The following is a 14,750-nucleotide window of genomic DNA, read 5'->3' as shown; positions in this document are numbered from 1 at the left end:
CAAAAATTTGAAAAATGTATTTCAGTATCAGTATTTCTGCATTTGTATTTCTGCCCTCCCTAAAATGTATTCCTGTATTTGTATTTCCAAATACTTTTTGTCTCTTTTTAAAATGTATTTCCGATACGTATCGCGATACATTTTTACAGATGTATCTTAGTATCAGTATTTTAGCTACTATTTCAACGTATCCCAGTATTTGTATTTCCAAATACATTTTTGAGTATTTCTGCCCAACCCTGGACACTTCTTTGTCGTTCCACTTCTTTGTCCTTGTCTTTTTCGGCGCTTTTAATTATTTAAAAAAACCTTTTCTTACCTTGCCGGCGCGGGGGGCAATTTAGATGGGGACATTGTAGTTCTTTTGGAAGTGTTATAATGAATGTTCTTGGACTCTGTCCTTACTCTGGTACGAGTGTCTTCTCTTCCGCTATATTCGATAAAGTGAGACAAGGTAGTTGATCATTGGCACCGACGGAGGTAATTAATCGAACCGACCCGCGGTAATGTAGCCCTAAACGTCGTCTTTATTGCTGCTGAGATGTGGGGACCGCGCAACTAGGTTTGACGGCTCCTTTGAGGTCGCCACCGCTGTTGAGACAACCCTTTGGTTACTCTATCGGTACTCGTGTTGGTAGCTAGCAAATCCCACCTTCTTTAAACGTAAAAATATGCAGCTCAAAAGAAAATGACAACATGTAACAAAGGTTTAACAACCAAGATCTAAGCTGTCAATCAAACTCTTAGCCAATGAGAAGCATAGCAGCCAATCGGTGATAAACGTCACTGAACACCAACTTTGTGGCGCGCGATTTAAAACGGACGAAATAGCCGCAAACTAAAATCAGTCTCACGCAAAAAAATATTGCTTTAAAATTTTTTTTCTCGCGGAAAAATGTTTGTTTGACATGCTTGTCCAAATTAAGTTGTTTAAAAAAATTTTTTTTTTCTTTGCAGTTATCTTTTAAAGGCCGTTACGGCGTATCAGAGGCGGCGCGCAGGCAGTCTTTGCCTGGACTCAGGCGCCGCCGGTAACAATATTAATCGTCTCGCCCATGTCCCATTAAATGTAGTTTCTTGTTATTGAAACTGTTGGCTCAGTGCTATTCCTCCGGGTCGGGTATGCAGCGATGCAAACCGACCACAACATTCACCTAAATCTTCCTGTTTCGTAAATTTCCAGCAATAACAAGCTCTTCTGCGCAAAATCATTCTTCACCTGGCTTCCTTTCCTATCAAACCGGAACGAACCACTCAATGTTTCACAAATAGTTTACATTCGAAAACTTTTGGAGATATAGGTCCTAGCAAAAATTAGGTTGTTTACACTATTTCATTTCGAGATAGAAAGTACAAGCGCGTGAGTGTACACTCAATTCCATTTTTTGACAAAAAGCCTCATTTATGAGTGAGTTAGACAGGTTCGCAAAGGTGTAGAGTGTGATTTCTTACGTTGCCTTTTTTGTTATTGCTACTTTATTCTACAACTTTAGCCAATATTTTTTTTCAAATAAGCAGTTGTCAGTTCGCACACTGTCTGTGACCATCTCGTTATTGTTACAAGAACTATGCTAAAACCACTAACCCAATGCTTTACCCAACGACCGTTTCAGTTCCTGCATTCTTTTACATGGGTCACCGACTTATAGTAACGAAATATATAATAGTCGATGCCCGAATAAATTATACAATTCTTATGACGTAAGACTTTCACATCAAATCCCAAGTATTACACGTGGTGCGAACCCTGTGGGCTCCGGATGAATACGGTTCACCTCGGTAGCCCCTAATTTTACCCAGAAGTTTTGCCCACGTGTAATGCTTGAGAGGGATCACAAAACAAATACCAACGCACGTCTCTGGGCATGTGCACTTTGAGGTCGCAAGTGACTATCCCCGGTTAAGTTTCTATTTGAGACAGCAACCCTACACCTTCTTATTTGTCACGTGTTTATTTTTATCTGCCATTGCCCAGCAGTCCCAAACAATCAGAATCAGCATTAAATCAGAAGCAAGAAAATCTTTAAAAACCTTTTCGTTTTCACGTTGAACCAAAATTCTAGAAGTTGCATTCAAGGATAACGTAAAAAATTACAGGTTAGTTTCAGAAATTTTAGTTTTATGAAAATCAGAAAGGGTATTAATTCTACCCGAAATGATTATCTTTTACGTAATAGCATGCACTAAACACAAGATAAAATGACAAAGTAATGAATTGAACCCTTAGTAATGTGTTTAATAAGCGACTTCAGGTTAGATGGTACCAAAGCTTTGCATTTGGTAACCCGGAAAGGCTTTTATTTCTTCATATAATTTTGGGAATATATTTTAACCGTTATCTAATCTTAGCCAATAAATGATTTCTGAAAAAAAATCTCATAATGCAGTCAACACCGGGTGCAATACGCAACATTGGCCAACATATTCCTTCCAAAAATTTAAATCGCGAAAAAAAGAAGTTTGTGCCTTAGTAGACATAGTTGAGAAAGCACCGAAATGTAGTACCTATAGACGCTTTCAGGCAGTTGTGCATGGGCGCCGTCATAAACGACCTCTACATTTTGTTTCCTCTTGTTCCGTTCGCTTCACTATATCATTACCACATCAGGACAGGTTATTGCCAGCTTTGGTGTTACTGTGTCTTTCAGGCTAGCCAATGCCCACTTCAGTGGTTCGGCATTTCGGTAAAACAAGAGAAGGTCATCTGTGGCGGCTCAGTCTGGAGCGTGTTTAAAGCGTCTATAACGTTGAGGATAACTATGTGTTTTCATTAGATTTGAATTAATAGGATAATGTAGGGTTTTGAGATAAAAAATGTAGAATATGTCGAAATAGTGCGGTTTTAAAAAGAAATCTGGGCTTTATCACCAAGGTGATTCTGCTCCGTCGGAAACTCTCATTTCACTGAGACGCACACTCAACACACCTTCTGGATAATGTACTCTGAATCATATTGGCAATATGAAAAACAGGCATCATGTGACAAGATAAATCATCGAGCACTATCTAGCAGCGTTCGATTAACGCCTACCGGTCCATTGTGTTCTCTTCAGGCTAATATCGGTCTCTCTTGCACAGATTAGATAACAAACTCAGACCTGTCTCATGCTCAAATAAGGGATATATAACCGTGAATCGCCTTGGTGAAATTTGTCGGTGCCTGCAAGCGGTCACAAACAAGTAAGTTGTTAAAACAATGATAACTGAAAAAGGGGAACAAAGGGGACAAAGGCCAAATACAAATCTCGAATCACAACTAGGTGACTGGTGCGCGACTGAAAAAATCTTCTGGTCCTGGTATCGAACCAGGGACCTCTCTATTTCCAGTGGAGCGCTCTATCAACCGAGCAACCAGGAGTTAGACAACAGTAGAGAAAACGGGTTTTATCAGCTACCAACAATCTAAACCACCAAGAATGAACGGCCTGCATTCTAAGTTGATAAATATAATGCAATTAATGCAAAAGGGCAAGAGAGCTGGACAAGAATGACGATAATATTCCATGGAGAAGTGATTATTATTGTTTGGAAATGTAGAGGTACCTGGTTTGATACCGGGATTAGGCATACTTTTTCGGTCACGCATCAGTTATAGCTGTGTTTGGAGATTTGTGTTTGTGCCTTTGTCACCTTCTTCTCATTCTCTAGGGATTATTATTGTCATTCTTGTCCAGCTTGCTTGCCCCTTTGCATCAATTGCATTATGATCATAGGCATAAAATGCAAGCCGTTTACCCTTCTTGGTTTAGACAGGTGACAGCTCAAAAAACCCGTTTGCTCTACTGACGTCTATCTCCCGGTTAGCTCAGTTGGTATTGTGCTCCACGGGAAATGAATAGGTCCCTGGTTTGATACCAGGAAGAGGCGGATTTGTTTGGTCGCACAACACTCACCTGGTTGTGTTTGGAGATTTGTGTTTGTCCTTTGTCCCCCTTGCTTCCCCTCTTAATGGATTGATATTTTCGTTTTTATCCAGCTCGCTTGCCTTTTTTGAATTAATTGCATTGCAATTATAAAGGTAAGCTGTGATTTTGTAATATAAAAAAAAAATCAAACACCATAGTAGAAGTTTTTTTTTTTTTTAATAAGAATTCCAAATGAAATATTTCGGCTGTGAATATTCCCTGAAGGGGGCAAAAGTATTTAAAGAGACGGTGAACCGAAATTCGAATTTCAGAAAACAATGCGGGAGCTGTTGGCGGGACGCTGAAATTCCTAAAACACTAAGCGTAAGGTTATACCTCGAATCAACGGCCATATTTTGTAGAAAAAAAAAACGTCGAAATTAAACGAGGCCGACGAGGCGCGTGACGTCAAAATATCTCGTTTCGTCTTCCCTACGTTTCACCCCTCAAGGCGGCGAGGCGGAAAAGACGCGAGGCCGTTTCCTCTCCTTCTCGAAAAAACAAGACAATCTGTCAAATGCGCCTCCTTTTTTTTTTCTTTTTTTGAGAAATACGGTTATCCGTTTGATATATTGTTGTATGAGTGAGGGTTTGATGTTTGTAGCATCGGCGTTGCACGCTTTTGCCGCCGTGCTTTGTGAATTCCAGATTTCGGTTCAGGATCCCTTTAACCTTAAATATGCTATTAAATGCTTACTCACGACGTGTAGGAAAGCACAAAATTTTAAAATGGCTACAGAGGTGGTGACTCAAGATCTCAATGGGCCACCAAAGCACCTGTTAAATTTGAGCCTTATAACCATGAAACAAGCATGCTTTTCAGGACAAAGTTGAAGGGTGCAAGCACCATTTCATTTCCACCAAAAAAGTTTAAATTAATCTCCTGTGTTCCTCTCTTTTCCAACGCGCTTAATATGATTCTTTGAGACTTTCGGGTTTTATAGATCGAAATACAAACAACACATAAAAAGTCGACTTTTCTTTTCTTTTTTTTTTTCACACTTCGTATTTTGGAAAATTAAGAATAATATTTTCTGTTTGCCTCAGAAATGCTGAAATCACTCCTGGTCGTGGGACTTTTGAGCGCTGTTTGCTTTGGACGAGAGATTCATCCTAAGAAGTGGCACCCACTCTCCGACCAAATGATCAACTTCATCAACAAGATCAACACAACTTGGAAGGTACGTCATGACACTACCCTTACCATATTCCGAGAAATACATTTTCTCGCTCTATTTCACCGACTGAAAACATTGCGTGGGGCTCTATCCTTGCCGACGTTAATTCATGGAGATGAACGTAAGCATTAAGGATTGGTAAGGCCGCTGTTCTACTTCTGGAAAATACCTATCTGCGTACGAGTGAATAAATTGCAATTACATACCTCGATATTTTGGTCTGCTTGGCACTATTCTTTTCGGAATTTTTTTCTTCGTTCCATTATCTTAATATGAAATAAATATACGATCCGGCAAAAATTACTTTTGTGGACGGCAATAGTAAAAAAGATATACACGAGTGGTGCTCCAACTCACCTGAATGGTAACAGTGACTCCGAGTCAAATACAAAATATAAAAAAAGTGTTTTTACAGAATCAGATTGCGGTCAAACAACTAGTATTTGATGCAAATATGGTTGATCACTCAAAATGAGTAACCCTCATCGAACCCCAACAATTTCTACCGGAAACTTTCTTAATTTTTTTTTTTCAAAACAAGCGACATCAAACTTTACTTTAAAAAACTGATTTAAAGGTAACACGACAAAATCACCAAACCACAAATTACGCCTTTACTACTTTTAGTTGTTTCTATTTTACAAAAACATGAAGGATGTTCAGTGGACAAGCTCTATTATCACCATCAATATAAACAAAAAAATGCACTAAATTTTCTTTGCGCTTATAGGCCGGAAGAAACTTCAACGAATCCATCTCAATGAGCTACATCAGGGGTCTGCTGGGAGTGCACCCTAAGAGCAAGGAATACCGCCTGGCAGAGTTCGTGCACGACGAGATCCCAGATGACCTCCCGGAAAGCTTCGATGCACGGGAGAAGTGGTCCCACTGCGACTCTATTCACCTTATCCGCGACCAGTCCAGCTGCGGTTCTTGCTGGGTAAGAACTCTGCGACCATTCAAACATACCTATATTAAAAACAAACGCTTACATCTGGATCTTTGTAAGAGCACCCTGTCCTCTCTGTAAATAAATATTGACGAGGTATTTGGTGAAATATAGTTAAATGTGGTAATAGTGTTAAAAAAGTTTATTTGAGTGTTTTGGACATTCAAGTGTGGTACGCCTTGCTTGTGCAATCTACATAGCTCATACTTTAAGGAGATGACTCTTAGACTGTGTAACAAAATCTTCATCACTACAGGCGCTTAGAAGGGCGTCGTTAAGATGGTGAAGGTGAGCGATATTGTGAAAACTCTCACAAAATAATTACTAAATTAAGTGCATTTCTTATTGCGGAAGTGAAAGTTGTTATTCTTTAATAATTGCTTAGACGGTAATAAATGCGTGTAAAATATAGAGTTAAGCTAGTTCTCATGTTTTTGACGGTCGGTGAGCAACCATTTTGTGGACACACGCATTGTTCACACCGTACCTAAAAGAAGTGTTCAACCGAGTCGCCCAAAATTAAGTTTGATGTTATTTAGTGAAAGGTCAATGGAAAATTCAAGTAAAACTAATAGTGTATTTGTTTCGCAAGAGCACTGCCTGGAGCTTTATAAAAAATATACCATGTTAAAAAAAAAAAAAGAAGTCTCCTGAGTAGTTCCGAGTGATGGCCGGTGATTCGCTAAGACACTTAGCTTCTTCGGGAATTCTTTATTTAGATTTTCTTTTCTTTTTTGCATTGCTTCCTACCAGTTTTTGCCACATTCGTTTGGAATCCCATATTAATGTTATTGGTGATCTCATACAGGCGTTAGGCGCTGCGGAGGCCATATCTGACCGAGTCTGCATTCACAGCAAAGGAAAAATCCTGGTGAACATATCGGCTGAAGACCTCATAGAGTGCTGCCATACCTGCGGTGCCGGGTAAGCAATTAAATAAAAACTAGATCCGCTGACATCCTAAGAAATACTGTACGTGCAGAGTCCCTGGCATCTAACAACTAAGTGAAAGTCGAGGATTCATTATTGAGACCACCTTAGAGTCGATTTGTGTCCGCTGTTGATGATCTTCTGCCACTTTCATAAACACTATGCTCATTTTCCTCTAGAAATTTTCTGCCATGGCTACAAGCGCAAAAACTAGAAATTGAGTTGAGGCTTTGAAACGTTCTTCCGCAGTGCGAGCACTCACGCTAGAACTATTGAAGACGAAAGGATGCAGAAGAATGGATGCGTAAGCGTTCGATGACTGCTTCTGCATACTAAAAAAATCACATAAAAAGGCTTTCTCGCACGCCTCAATTTTATCGAGCCTGCCATCCAGTTTATCATGGGATATGAGAATAATAACCATCTGTCTTTCCTTGATTTACTTATAAAAAGAAAAATTGAAGAAGTCCATTTTTCTGTATACCGAAAGCGAGCGCACACGGGACGTGGCCTCACGTTTGACTCGAACCATTCGACGAGTCACAAAGCGTCGATGGTATTGACACCATAGAGTTAGTACAATAAACGCTAAAGGCTCAGCTGGCGCTAGTGTCTACGGGACTTCCGGTTTGCAAATTGAAGCAGACAGCATGCAGTCTACTTTTCCAGTCTTCCTGTGCATTCCTATGGGAAAACGCGCGTGAATTTTGTCTCGTCGCCGGAAAATAACATGAATAACTTTTGTTATTTCAATTGTACCGGGAAGTATGTACCTTTATTAATATTGTGAAAGTGTAATTGCTTTAGTTACGGCATTTTTCCTTTACCACTGAACGATGTTAAACTTCGCTATATTTCAGTCCCAAATCTCTGTTCCATGGCAGGTATGTAGAAACGAGCGACGATTCTAAGCAAAAAGAACGGTCGAAAGGAATGTAGAGTGTGTTCAATGTTCGCCAGCATTCCGTTGGTGCTTATATATCTTACTAATATGCCTGTTTTCTCACTATATGAAAATGACCCCGTCGTGTAGCTTTATGAGTGGTTAAAAAACGTTCAAACATAAAGAATGAAGTACGTGGGGTACGAAAGGTGTGTTTTCTCATTATTTTCTGTGTTTGGCAGTTTTTATCGCGCACGTGTCCTCTGGCTTCCCCCTATTTGCAAAGATTTGGAGCGTGCGAGTGATGATTTCAACACAGAACAAGCATCTTCGCATATATTCATGAGCAGAAAGAATAAAGCAGTACTTTTTTATCGCAAATCGGACTTTATATTTATTTTGATCGTCTGCAAGCACAATGAGTTACTTATCCAGTGTTACTGCGTAGTTCTTGCCGTCTCTCTTGGTTTTCCACATGTCCTTCATTCGTTTATCACGTATATCCCCAATGCTGGAAAGCGTCGACGCCGTGTTCGCGCTAACAGTGTCCGACAGTGCACATAAATACACGTACGAAGCGGTCTTAACACCGTTTTTCATGCGCGAATTTCAAATAAAAATGCTGTAACTGACCAATTATTTCGTCTGCGGGACTAAGAAATGTTCCAATGTGCCTAGTACGTACAAATTATTCGTGATGTTTGCTCTTATAATCAAGCGCAAAGAGAAAATGCACTCGCTTTTTCCCATAGAAATGCATTACCGGAAGTCAATTTCTGACTGCTTGCGGTCTGCTTCAAAATGCAACAGCACACTAGCGCCAGCTGAGCCTCTAGCATTTATTGTAATAACCCTATGATTGACAATCCTGTCCAGAGCAAAGACTATCTCCTTATCCCAGACTGAAAATAACTTGGAAAAAACTGTCATTGCAGAACTCAAGAACAACGGCTAAAGCAGCAGCTTTATTCATCGAGTTGCTCGCACACAAGGTCGCACTCGTTTGCGCGCGCAACAGCGAGAACAAGAAACTGCAACAGCAGCGTGCCCAGTATAAAGGGTACAAGTGAGGCGCTGGCACGCGTGCTGGCAAAATATGGAATTCAGGGAGCCCACAAGCCTCTGTCAACACTGAGACGACTTATGTCACAGCCAAAATATCGTCCCCCTAAAGAAAAGAAACAGGAAGCCGTATACAAGATTCCTTGCTCTGATTGTCCCGCAATATACATCGGCGAAAGAAAGAATTTCCACAAAAGGCTTTTCCAACACAAAAACGACGTGCGAAAATTTGAACAGGAGAGCAGCGCTGTTGCGGAACATTCTGATAAGAAAGACCATCGAATCAACTTCAAGAATACGTGCATCCTTGACGTCGAGAGTAATCCCTGGCATATACTTTTTAATGAATCATGGCACATACCTATAGCACCAGGCAACATCACTGGATGACCGGCTGCTTTACCACCGGCACACATGAACATACGCCACGTGACAAAGAAAGTGAAAACATCACCACAACCATAGAAGAAGGTACTGCTCCTCAAAGAGTCATTGCCAAGCCTGTTTTAAAATATTGGGCCCCTACTTTTGTAGGGATTGGTTGGAATTGCCTTATTTCCTAAGTTTTTACCCAACCAGACAGATGTCTGTCAAATGTTCAGCCTGAAATCTTTACGCCAGAAAGACAATCCTCAAAGTTAAGAGCAGGTTTATGAGTCAGGCTTCTGAAAACAGATGTAAACTCACGGACAGCTTTAATGTCGCGGACGTGCGTGACGTGACAAAAGAAATTGCCGTGTTACCAAGGCAGAAGCATTTGTATGCCTTCTTTACAATAAAAGAAGTCGCGCCGGAGAAAGGGAGGGGGGCGGTAGCCTCCTTCGCCCACCTCCCTAATTCCGCCACTGCTCATAGAAGAAACACGGGCTGGCTTGTGCTCGTAGATTTGGCTACAGCGTCAGCTTAATTGTAAACGAAGTATAAAGGCGGCACGTTTTACTCCACTAATGAGTATTTCGCAGGTAGGCCTTCAGCGAGATCTTTATGTCACTAAACTTACCAAGCGTTTTCGTTCTCCAGTTGCGAAGGTGGATACCCCGCGGCGGCCTGGAAATATTGGAAGAAGAGCGGACTCGTGAGTGGTGGCCTCTACGGCACCTCCGACGGCTGCAAGCCTTACTCTCTCGCCCCCTGCGAACACCTGACCAGGAGCTCCCTGCCCAACTGCACCGGAACCGTGCCAACGCCCAAGTGCGTGCATCTCTGCAGGAAGGGCTACGGCAAGGACTATCAGGAGGACAAGCACTTCGGTAGGGTACCTTGAGTTTGCAATCACGTGGATTACAGAGGGAATTGAATCAAAGAGAGGGAAAAACTGAAACTGCGGAGAGATTTTACAATTCCATGACTGACACCTCCTGGGGTCGCGAGTGCGCATGCGTTGCATTGTCGCGTGGCGAGGAAAAAAGCGAATGGAAATGTGAAGACGCTTGCAGACGATCAAGGCTTTCGTCACGTCTTTGCAGTTGAAAGCACTCTGAAATCTAGGCAGACTAATGCTCCCTATCCGATGCCATTAAGTTAACGTACGGGATTCTTGAATAATAGGGAGTTTTAGAATTGCGTATCCAAACACCTTGCCTTTTTAAGCAGTAGCGTCGTTGCCAGGTGCCAGTTTAAAACGCACTTTGGGTTCTGCACTTGCGCAGGGGCGACGACGCAGGCGTTGCCAGCTTTGAGTTTAAATTTCGGAACTCCTTCCGCCAGCTCGTTGGCACTTTGTCTACTTTGCGATTCGACATGAAAGTGTCCCCCTGAACCTTTTAAACTTGTAATAGATTGCTCATAAAAAAAAAGAGAGAAGAAAAGAAAAGCCCATACGATTTGACAAAGAGAAACCTTATTGAAGTCATCCTTAACACTGGGGACATCATAGATATACGATAACCTGTAGAAGACAAGAAGTAGGAAATTGAAAACAGATACACAAAGCCAAAAGGAAGAATTTCCCACTTTTGACTAAAACTAGATGATAGATAGTTCATATTTGACGTACGTTTTATTTATTGTTTCTTACACTACAGGCAAGACGGTCTATTCTATTTCTAAGGACGAGAAGCAAATCCAGACCGAGATCTTCAAGAACGGACCTGTGGAGGGTACCTTTTTCGTTTACGCTGACTTCTTCAGCTACAAATCTGGTAACTACATAATATTATTTTACGCGACGAGATTGAACGACTTCCGCCCGTTCACACACTTGCGTTTTGTTACGACCGAGTTCTTGCTACCTCTTACAAAGAGAAAACACGCTGGCACGCTGGGGCCATCTATGAGCAGACCCTGCAACTGAATTTCGCTAGAGTGAAGGTTTTGTGGTATTCTTGAAACTAAACGTACAATCTTCGAGAAATTATCGTTTATAACATTCTCAAAAGTTTTCCAGCTAAGAAAGAAAGATGGCGAAGAAATAAGAAAATATACGAAAATTCCAAGTGTTCCATTGCTTCCCGATAGATGTCGTCAGTGTGTTCCTCATCTCAAACAGTGTTAAGGGGTTTTAAAGAACACGGTCTTAAGTGCAAGTATGTGAACGAGCCTTAAAAAACGTGAACTTATTCACTGCAAAAGTACGTCGCAAATGAGTACGCGCCAAGCACTCCTCATATATTTTGCTGAAACAAGTTCAGCACTCCAAGTCACGTTGCTGGATTTTAATATGTGTAAATTCGAACAACGCGAGACAGACGGCAAGCAATGATGTCTTACTGCCGGAAGACCTGTTTGTAAACAAATCTCCAGCCATCTTAGAAAACTGGTTCAAAGCAGTGAAAGAGTTGTCTTACACAACCAAACTGTACGGGTCTCCATTAAAACAAATTAAAAAAGCATCCTTTACACACACCTTAACTCAGCTTAGTTCAAGTGTTAACGAAAAGAAACCTCTAATGTTGCTAAATTGTCTCACCCTGTTTAATGGCACGCAGCATAACAACAGATTAGCAATAATCGGCACCTCTGCCATTCGCAAGTTCTTTCTAATACTGGTCTTCAATGACCAGAAGCTATGACATTTTGCTTTTGCTCGCGTATTTCCTGCGATTCTTCTAGGTGTAAATGAAAACAAAAACTGCTTTCCGACACTTTTAACGTTTTGATAATGTGTTGCGACTTTTACTTTCCAGTGCTGGGAGAATTTTAAAAACGCCTTAATTCACTGAAACGTTTGTGTGATGTTCAATTATGCAAGCGCAGTGATAAATCTACGTCTTCCGGGCACAGGCGTGTACCAGCATCACAGCGGTGACTGGCTGGGAATGCACGCTATTCGCATCCTTGGATGGGGCACAGAGAACGGCACCCCTTACTGGCTCGTGGCCAACTCCTGGAACGAAGACTGGGGCGACCACGGTGAGATACTCAAGACCACAACTACAAAACAGACAAGCGTTAATATGCCATTCTGTCCTTTTGTTTTTATTATTAAGTAAGTAACCTCACCAGTGGAAAAGATTTATGCGTGTGTCCACTAAACATATGCAAACATGTAGGGTAATATAAGAACTTATACAAGTGCCATATAATTAAGAAACATTCTGGTATGTTTTTTTTTGACAAATAATGAATTAATTGTTTTCTTTTCAATGCGTGCTTTTTAATATCATTAACAGTTAACTTCTTTAAATAAGGAGGAGCAGTCTACTCCTCAGTGCACAACGGGTGGACATACACAGGATATAAAGACATGCTGAGGCCAAAATAGTTTTAAAGTTGACCATTTCGCCTTTAAGTGTACCTCTAGTTGTTCTTATTTACGAACAATGTCTGGTTGCATATTTGTTACGCGCTACTATGCACTTGTTAACTATTGCAAAGCGTTATGTGTATTTCGGAGAGAAAGTTGAGACGCGGAACAATGTATTAATGCACCATGACTTTAGGCGGGGCTAGCTAATCCTTTTATCAATGAATTTGAAAAAAAAAAAAGTGAAAGCCGTTTACAACTCCTTGTGACGCCGAATTAGAGCGCAGCTCTTGAGCAGGAGGTGAAAAGGGTACTGAGGGGGGGTCACGTGACCTCGGGGAGGGGGGGAGGTCACGTGGCCTCAGGGGGAGTCATGTGACCCCCCTCCCCGAGGTCACCGAAGAAACCCGAGGTCCTCTCGAAGGAACCCCAGGTCCTCCCAGTGTCCTCCCGAAGGAACCCGAGGTCCTCCCGAAGTCCTCCCGAGGTCCTTGGGGGGGGGGGGGGGGGGGGGGGGGGGGGGCTCGCGGTCACACCGACGCCGCTCCAGCCGGAAACGGGCGCCTAAGAGCTGCGCTCTAAAAAAGAAAAAAATATCTATCTAGAGGCAGAGGTAGGCATTTTAAGTCGCCCACACTTTTCCTCACAGACCCAATCACCTAAGTCCCTCACTCAACCTTATCCTCCCATCTACACTCACCCTCAGCCCCTCACTCGCCCTCACCCTCACAGATACACTAACCCTCAGCCCCTCACTCACCCTCAATCTCACAGTCACACTCACCTTCAGCCCTTCACTCACCCTCACTGAACCTCACGGCCCTCACGCCCCTCACGCACTCAACGCCCTCACGGCCCTCACGCACTCATACCCCTCACGCACTCACGGTCCTTACTTACCCTCACGCTCATGAATTTTCTTGGTTTAAAAACTCAGTCACCCTCACCTCACCTGTGAAGATAAGGGTGAGTGACGGTGAGTGAAGGCCCTTGTGAATGAGGTTTGCCGAGGTATGTCAAGAGGGTCTCACTTAAGCAACTTGGGTTTGAAGGAAAGCTGAAAATATGCTTGCGTTAAAAACCAGAACAATTTCTATCTAAAAATACATATGCCATTTGACCTCCAAAGCACATTCTTCTTCTTTTATTTTATATGAGAAAATGGTAAAGCATATTTGAGGCAGTGACAAGTGGATTATCTTTTAGAGCGCAGCTCTTAAGCGGCCGTTTCCGGCCTGAGCGGCGTCGGCGTAACCGCCCCCCCCCCCCCCCCCCCCCCCACCCCCGAGGTCACGTACCCTCCGAGCTCACATGACCCCTCCCCTTGTACCCTTCCCTACTCCTCCTCAAGAGCTGCTCTCTAATTCGGCGTTACAGGGAGTTGTAAACGGCTTTCACTTTTTTTAACACCTGTTACATGTATTCACACGTAAGATGTTATGGTACACAAATAACCTTGTTTTGCCATTTTTTTAGGTTATTTCAAGATTCTCCGTGGACAGGAGGAGTGTGGAATTGAAGAGCGGATTAACGCCGGTATCCCCCAAGAATGAATAGACCTAATAAATTCTTTTTCAAAAGTAATTCAAAAACACTTTGTCTGAATTTTTTTCCGATTTACAGGAGTAAACTTTCGTAAATACAAGGGTGAAGCAATATAGTCAAAACATATTTGTAGGAATATTCTTCACTGGTATCCATATAGTAAAGTCAACTCTCTCAAAGCAAATTTGTCGGTACAAATGCCATTTTCTATTTTATGACATGGAAAAGGAATTCCAGATTTAACATTGTTTATTAATTTGTCCATCAATAACATTTTTACCTTTTTAGGTATAATTCGAAATTATTTTGACGAGAATTACGCCAGACTAATGCCGATTATGGCGTGACAAAAATATATGGCCCTGGAATACAGGGTGATTCAAGGAGACGCCAGGCCCTTTAAATCGACCGTAAAATTCGGTTTCTTAACCTATCGCGCTACGACTTTTGTGCAGCGTTGCCCACAGATGGTGCTTTTTTTTTTTTTTTTTTTTTTGTAAAATTTGCAAAGAGCGAACTTACCTGAGGAAAAAGTAAAGAAAGAAAAAGGCGTCGCTCATATGGAAACGCAGCGGCGCCGTTTCGCGTGGGAAACAAGAGATGGCGCAACGAA

At 41.9% G+C, this 14,750-nt stretch overlaps 1 protein-coding gene across 1 annotated transcript; it reads left to right on the top strand.

The window, feature by feature from the left end:
• The first annotated feature begins 3,015 nt into the window (after positions 1–3,015).
• LOC115308598 (cathepsin B) lies at positions 3,016–14,176 on the top strand. The gene is made up of 8 exons (XM_029966585.4): positions 3,016–3,180; positions 4,953–5,086; positions 5,814–6,023; positions 6,841–6,956; positions 9,928–10,157; positions 10,932–11,048; positions 12,130–12,258; positions 14,069–14,176. Exons 2-8 carry the CDS (start codon positions 4,955–4,957, stop codon positions 14,143–14,145), a joined length of 1,011 nt encoding a protein of 336 aa, XP_029822445.2. The 5' UTR covers positions 3,016–3,180; positions 4,953–4,954; the 3' UTR covers positions 14,146–14,176.
• Positions 14,177–14,750: the final 574 nt, after the last annotated feature.

Source organism: Ixodes scapularis, unplaced genomic scaffold (genome assembly GCF_016920785.2).
Source record: "Ixodes scapularis isolate PalLabHiFi unplaced genomic scaffold, ASM1692078v2 PGA_scaffold8__174_contigs__length_109621045, whole genome shotgun sequence".
In the NCBI taxonomy this organism is placed as follows: Eukaryota; Metazoa; Arthropoda; class Arachnida; order Ixodida; family Ixodidae; genus Ixodes; species Ixodes scapularis.
This window is presented reverse-complemented; position numbering and strand designations above follow the sequence as displayed.

Excerpts from the sequence above, each read along its gene's own strand:
- LOC115308598 (XM_029966585.4), top strand. The coding sequence starts at position 4,955 with ATGCTGAAATCACTCCTGGTCGTGGGACTTTTGAGCGCTGTTTGCTTT. Across the intron at positions 6,957-9,927 it reads TGCCATACCTGCGGTGCCGG|TTGCGAAGGTGGATACCCCG; the intron begins GTAAGCAATTAA and ends TTCGTTCTCCAG. Across the intron at positions 10,158-10,931 it reads TCAGGAGGACAAGCACTTCG|GCAAGACGGTCTATTCTATT; the intron begins GTAGGGTACCTT and ends CTTACACTACAG.